Raw genomic sequence first — 7762 nt, 5'->3', positions numbered from 1 at the left:
GATCTCATCATTTTGGTCTACTCACCACATGATACATGTATCTGTGTTTCAGGCTGTATCCTCTGATAGGGATCATCAACTAGATTCAGCCACGGGAGGATTTCTTCTTGAGGCAGAACATACTGTAATTACAAATATTTGTAGACTGCAAATTGACAGCAAGAAGCCCAAACAGATATAATATTTGACTAAAACATGCGTGATAATACTTGGGAACAGATTTCCAAAATGTAAATCACTTGGAGCTGACATGCTGGTGTTTTTACAGTCTTTTCTGTCCTTGAATGGAAAATAAAAAGTATTTCTTTTTTTAAATCCTTAGAAAACTTAGGGGACCAAATGAAACCGTCTGTGGGCCAAATTCGGCACGCGGGCTGCCAGTTGGGGAACCCTGGTGTGTTGTGTGTTCTGACTGTCTGTACTCTGTTTAGGTGCCGGTGTTGAAGCCCATGGATCTGATGGTGGAGGTGAGTCCTCGGCGTGTCTTTGCCAACGCCCACACCTACCATGTCAACTCCATCTCCGTCAACTCTGACCACGAGACCTACATGTCAGCTGACGACCTGAGGATCAACCTCTGGCATCTGGGCATCACCGACCGCAGCTTCAGTATCCTTTAGATCAGACAATGGTCAATACACACACACACACACACACACACACACACACGCACACGCACACGCACACGCACACACACAGTGATGTGGGTGAGGGGAATCATGAGGACTGAAAATGCAGCTCAATTAATTATTACATCTATAAACATTTCTCTCCTTTTGTGGCATGTAATGCAGCTGAAGAGAACACACACACTCCTCACCCCAGACAGAATTTGCGTGTTACTTCAATTAATCTGAAGTTGGGATTATCCTCCCACTACCCCTAGTACCCCCTAAAGGTATGTGTATAATACTATATGTAATAATGTCAGTGTGTTTGCGTGTATCATTCTGAACACGCTATGTTTGTAATCACCCTCTCACACAATCAAATGTGTGTATGCTGTTATATAGACAGTATGTTGTAGTCCTGAACCTGTGCCCCAGACATCGTGGACATCAAGCCAGTGAACATGGAGGATCTAACAGAGGTAATAACAGCAGCAGAGTTCCATCCTCACCACTGTAACCTGTTGGTCTATAGCAGCAGTAAAGGAACTCTACGGCTCTGTGACATGAGAGAGGCCGCACTGTGTGACAAACACTCCAAACGTGAGTACACACACACAGACATGCAGACGGACATAGCCTACAGTCAGACACACTCTTACGTTACAGATACACAGATGCTGTACATCACGCACACACACACTCTCACCCCGTCTCCTCCCCCAGTGTTTGAGGAGCCGGAAGACCCCAGTAACCGCTCATTCTTCTCGGAGATCATCTCGTCTGTGTCGGACGTCAAGTTCAGCCACAGCGGGCGCTACCTGCTGACCAGAGACTACCTCACCGCCAAGGTGTGGGACCTCAACATGGAGAACAAGCCCCTGGAGATATACCAGGTGAGGAGCCAAATATCACTATTAACACAGAGACACAGACAGTATGTAATATCACTATTAACACAGAGACACAGACAGTATGTAATATCACTATTAACACAGAGACACAGACAGTATGTAATGTCACTATTAACACAGAGACACAGACAGTATGTAATGTCACTATTAACACAGAGACACAGACAGTATGTAATATCACTATTAACACAGAGACACAGACAGTATGTAATGTCACTATTAACACAGAGACACAGACAGTATGTAATGTCACTATTAACACAGAGACACAGACAGTATGTAATATCACTATTAACACAGAGACACAGACAGTATGTAATGTCACTATTAACACAGAGACACAGACCGTATGTAATGTAACCTTACTGAGCCACTACACTGGGAGAGAGGAGGGGGGGATACCTTACTGAGCCACTACACTGGGAGAGTAGGGGGGGATACCTTACTGAGCCACTACACTGGGAGAGTAGGGGGGATACCTTACTGAGCCACTACACTGGGAGAGGAGGGGGGATACCTTACTGAGCCACTACACTGGGAGAGGAGGAGGGGATACCTTACTGAGTCACTACTCTGGGAGAGGAGGAGGGGATACCTTACTGAGCCACTACACTGGGAGAGGAGGGGGATACCTTACTGAGCCACTACACTGGGAGAGGAGGGGGATACCTTACTGAGCCACTACACTGGGAGAGTGGGGGGATACCTTACTGAGCCACTACACTGGGAGAGGAGGGGGGATACCTTACTGAGTCACTACACTGGGAGAGGAGGGGGGATACCTTACTGAGCCACTACACTGGGAGAGTGGGGGGGATACCTTACAGAGCCACTACACTGGGAGAGGAGGAGGGGATACCTTACTGAGCCACTACACTGGGAGAGTAGGGGGGATACCTTACTGAGCCACTACACTGGGAGAGGAGGGGGGATACCTTACTGAGCCACTACACTGGGAGAGGTGGAGGGGATACCTTACTGAGCCACTACACTGGGAGAGGAGGAGGGGATACCTTACTGAGTCACTACTCTGGGAGAGGAGGAGGGGATACCTTACTGAGCCACTACACTGGGAGAGGAGGGGGGATACCTTACTGAGCCACTACACTGGGAGAGGAGGGGGGATACCTTACTGAGCCACTACACTGGGAGAGTGGGGGGATACCTTACTGAGCCACTACACTGGGAGAGGAGGGGGGATACCTTACTGAGCCACTACACTGGGAGAGGAGGGGGGATACCTTACTGAGTCACTACACTGGGAGAGGAGGAGGGGATACCTTACTGAGCCACTACACTGGGAGAGGAGGGGGGATACCTTACTGAGCCACTACACTGGGAGAGGAGGGGGGATACCTTACTGAGTCACTACACTGGGAGAGGAGGGGGGGATACCTTACTGAGCCACTACACTGGGAGAGTGGGGGGGGATACCTTACAGAGCCACTACACTGGGAGAGGAGGAGGGGATACCTTACTGAGCCACTACACTGGGAGAGTAGGGGGATACCTTACTGAGCCACTACACTGGGAGAGGAGGGGGGATACCTTACTGAGCCACTACACTGGGAGAGGTGGAGGGGATACCTTACTGAGCCACTACACTGGGAGAGGAGGAGGGGATACCTTACTGAGTCACTACACTGGGAGAGGTGGAGGGGATACCTTACTGAGCCACTACACTGGGAGAGGAGGAGGGGATACCTTACTGAGCCACTACACTGGGAGAGGAGGAGGGGATACCTTACTGAGCCACTACACTGGGAGAGGAGGGGGGATACCTTACTGAGCCACTACACTGGGAGAGTGGGGGGGGATACCTTACAGAGCCACTACACTGGGAGAGGAGGAGGGGATACCTTACTGAGCCACTACACTGGGAGAGGAGGGGGGGATACCTTACTGAGCCACTACACTGGGAGAGTGGGGGGGATACCTTACAGAGCCACTACACTGGGAGAGGAGGAGGGGATACCTTACTGAGCCACTACACTGGGAGAGTAGGGGGGATACCTTACTGAGCCACTACACTGGGAGAGGAGGAGGGGATACCTTACTGAGCCACTACACTGGGAGAGGAGGAGGGGATACCTTACTGAGTCACTACACTGGGAGAGGAGGAGGGGATACCTTACTGAGCCACTACACTGGGAGAGTGGGGGGATACCTTACTGAGCCACTACACTGGGAGAGGAGGGGGATACCTTACTGAGCCACTACACTGGGAGAGTAGGGGGGGTATACCTTACTGAGTCACTACACTGGGAGAGTGGGGGGGGGATACCTTACTGAGCCACTACACTGGGAGAGGAGGGGAGGATACCTTACTGAGCCACTACACTGGGAGAGTGGGGGGGGGGATACTTACTGAGCCACTACACTGGGAGAGTAGGGGGGATACCTTACTGAGCCACTACACTGGGAGAGTGGGGGGGATACCTTACTGAGTCACTACACTGGGAGAGTGGGGGGGGATACCTTACTGAGTCACTACACTAGGAGAGTAGGGGGGATACCTTACTGAGCCACTACACTGAGAGAGTGGGGGGATACCTTACTGAGCCACTACACTGGGAGAGGAGGGGGGGATACCTTACTGAGCCACTACACTGGGAGAGTGGGGGGATACCTTACTGAGCCACTACACTGGGAGAGTAGGGGGGATACCTTACTGAGCCACTACACTGGGAGAGTGGGGGATACCTTACTGAGCCACTACACTGGGAGAGTAGGGGGGATACCTTACTGAGCCACTACACTGGGAGAGTGGGGGGATACCTTACTGAGCCACTACACTGGGAGAGAGGAGGGGGGGATACCTTACTGAGCCACTACACTGGGAGAGGAGGAGGGGATACCTTACTGAGCCACTACACTGGTAGAGGAGGGGGGATACCTTACTGAGCCACTACACTGGGAGAGAGGAGGAGGGGATACCTTACTGAGCCACTACGCTGGGAGAGAGGAGGGGGGGATACCTTACTGAGCCACTACACTGGGAGAGAGGAGGGGGGGATACCTTACTGAGGCCTATCTACATCTGCAATGCAGCATGGAGACCGAGAGAGAGGTGGGGGGAGGGGAGAATGTAAGAACTGTAAAACTCTTCTGATTTGGCCGTATTAACTGAAGTCTTTCCTTTATTGAGGAGAGGAGAGGACAGGAAAGGGTGAGGGGGAGAAAAGGTTAACACTTAAGAAAAAAAGGAAAGATGTGAGTGTGCAAGTGTTAAGAAGGGAGGGGTGGGTTGTGAGTGGAGAGAACAGGCAATGTTTTCTTTAACACAATACATTTTCATTGGTCAGCGAGAACGGTATGGAAGCAAACATACCAATATGTTTTGATTTACAATCGTACCATAAAATCAGTTTGACCATAGATTGACCGCTGGATGCAGACTTCACCACGCAGACAAAATGCTGATACAAGCAGGTCCAACAAATCAATAGGGAAGTGTGTGTGTGTGTGTGTGTGCGTGCGTGCGTGCGCCTGCCTGGCTCTGTCCTAAATGGATTAGATTAGAATGTGGTTCTGTAGTTCTGAAATATATTAGGTTTATCCCTTCCACTCTCAGAATGAATATCCTGTAATAAGTGTCACAGCTGTCTATGTGAGTACTATGCTGTGGATTCTGTTTAGAGCTGTCCCTGTCAGTGTTGCACACTGTGTCCTGACTGTGTGTGTGTTGGCTGTGAACAGTGTGTTGATTAAATCTCTGTGTGTGTTCTTGCAGGTGCATGACTACCTCCGCAGCAAGCTTTGCTCCCTGTACGAGAATGACTGCATCTTCGACAAGTTTGAGTGTGCCTGGAACGGCTCAGACAGGTAGACGAAGTGTGTGTGAGAGAGAGAGAGTTCTTCTAATCCCTTATTCGTTGCTCTGGGAATGAATGTCTGCACTCATGGCGTTATTCAGAGGGCGCAAGGGCAGAATTGGACATTCTCAAGGACCTAGGCACATTGACTTCCTTTGTCTCCTCTCAACTCTTCTCTCTCTCTCCCTCCATCCCCCTCTCCCAGTGTGATCATGACTGGGGCCTACAACAATTTCTTCCGGATGTTTGACCGGAACACCAACCGTGACGTGACCCTGGAGGCGTCCAGGGAGAGCAGTAAGCCCCGGGCCGTGCTCAAGCCTCGGCGCGTCTGCCAGGGCGGGAAACGACGCAAGGATGACATCAGCGTGGACAGCCTGGACTTCACCAAGAAGATCCTGCACACGGCCTGGCACCCCACGGAGAACATCATCGCCATCGCTGCCACCAACAACCTGTACATCTTCCAGGACAAACTCAACCAGGAGATGCATGGCTGAGAGAGAGAGAGAGAGAGAGCAGGAGGCTGGAGACATACACACTGATGCACACATTCATTCAGACAGTAAGGCAAGCAAGAACATGTAACACACGCGCACACACACACATTCTCTCTCTGGATGACAGGGAGATGCTGTAAAGACACACACTCCACAGTTCTCAGTGGATGGACCGGTCCACCCTAGGACCAGACAGGGGGAGCTGGATAACCCAATAAGAATGATGCTGGATTATGGTTTATGGAATTGTAAATCATGGATGTGTTGACTGTTGACCTCTGGATTGTGGCTGATCTGATGGTGTTTGTTTTGCTATTGGTCATTTTTGCATTCTGAGGGGTTTGACCTCTTGACAGGAGGAGCTTTCACATGTGTCTGTCTTTTTCTGATCATCTGCCTCTGCCTCTTCCTCTTCTTCCCCTTCCTCCTCCCTCTGTTTCTGTACATGCCTGTGCTCAGTCCTCTCCTACGGTCTGGGTTGATTCTTGACGTTGGTGTAAAAAACCCTTTGTGGTTCCTGGTGGTAACTAGTGAAAATGTTTGCGGAATGTTCGAAGTCTAATTATATATTTTTTGTTAAATCATGTTACATTTTTTAATTATCATTAATGATGATGATGATGGTAAAAGTGATGACAATGACAGTTAATGGTACATGAGACATTAGTCAGTAGGACATTGGGTTCCACAAGGCTGACTGTCACACCTAGGTGACATTTAATCCTGATGTTTCAGTTGATTGTGAAGACTGCTGGGGAACTTGGCTGTGTCATGTGCTACTTTGCAATGAAACACAAGGAATGAAGCAAAAATCAAGTCCAACAATCAAGCAAAATATATGCTGCATGATGGATTTTTTTTTTGTTTATATAAATTTACTGGCTGCCTTTCTAACCATAAACAGGCTGTAAAAAGGCTTCTGGGGCTCTGCCTCTACACAGCACTAGTTACCATAGACAACAACAAAGAGCTCTCCTTTTGTTTGTGTTTACCGGACACAAAAGGCATGTTTACCAGTGTTCAGTTTTACGGTGTACATTTGAAATGAAGCCCAAATAATACATAGGTTTTAAATGAAGATACTGAACCAGAGGTATGGGGAATGTTTTATCAACATTGTTATCTAAACCTTTAAAAGAATGTTTTATTAATGTTGTAATCTACACCTTTAAAGGAATGTTTTATTAACGTTGTAATCTAAACCTTTAAAGGAACGTTTTATCAGGGTTGTAATCTAAACCTTTAAAGGAATGTTTAATCAACGTTGTAATCTAAACCTTTAAAGGAACGTTTTATCAGGGTTGTAATCTAAACCTTTAAAGGAACGTTTTATCAGGGTTGTAATCTAAACCTTTAAAGGAATGTTTTATTAACGTTGTAATCTAAACCTTTAAAGGGCCTAAATGGTATCTGATGGATATTCAACTCTTTTTGACATTTCTAGGTTTTTTGTTTCGGATCAAGAACCAAGAGTGCAGAGCCAATCATCTCTGACGATGGTGTTCATAGCAACGAGAGAGAGATTATTAAACTCTTCCCTCTAGCCTTTCAACAAATTCAGATTTTTTTTTAGAACAGTTATTGTTTATTTATATATTTTTTAAACATCTGTCACTTGTTTGATTTCATGTCCTGCTGCCCTGGCATTGATTCACATATTTTGTGTTCATGTATTTTCAATGGAAAAAAAATCTCATGAACAATTACGAATATGTTAATGTTATTTTTTTTTCCTGAATAAAGATTTCAACAAAATTGCATCCTATGGGTTTGGGTTAGGCTGTGGTGTCTTTATTAAACTTCTGTATCAATTCCAATATGATCACTATTCAATCAGTTAACATTGATGTATAGTGAGTGCTATTAATTGATTCATTGCTGTTTGTGTACTTTATAGAAGTGTAGCTGCAACATTCGTCTTCATA

The 7762-nt window shown here is 47.4% G+C and overlaps 1 protein-coding gene across 4 annotated transcripts in view; it reads left to right on the top strand.

Moving 5' to 3' along the window:
- LOC106611902 (serine/threonine-protein phosphatase 2A 55 kDa regulatory subunit B gamma isoform) overlaps positions 1 to 7602 on the top strand; it is a 25455-nt gene extending 17853 nt beyond the window's left edge. For all 4 annotated transcript variants that reach the window (XM_045724012.1, XM_045724013.1, XM_014212562.2 and 1 more), the window contains 5 exons: positions 432 to 609; positions 1047 to 1211; positions 1335 to 1504; positions 5256 to 5347; positions 5543 to 7602. In XM_045724012.1, coding sequence (XP_045579968.1) covers positions 432 to 609; positions 1047 to 1211; positions 1335 to 1504; positions 5256 to 5347; positions 5543 to 5837 — 900 coding nt within the window. In that variant the 3' untranslated portion in view covers positions 5838 to 7602. The remainder of the gene's footprint in view (positions 1 to 431; positions 610 to 1046; positions 1212 to 1334; positions 1505 to 5255; positions 5348 to 5542) is intronic.
- The last annotated feature ends 160 nt before the right edge of the window (positions 7603 to 7762 follow it).

The sequence above is a fragment of the Salmo salar genome, chromosome ssa09 (assembly GCF_905237065.1).
Source record: "Salmo salar chromosome ssa09, Ssal_v3.1, whole genome shotgun sequence".
Lineage (NCBI taxonomy): Eukaryota > Metazoa > Chordata > Actinopteri > Salmoniformes > Salmonidae > Salmo > Salmo salar.
This window is presented reverse-complemented; position numbering and strand designations above follow the sequence as displayed.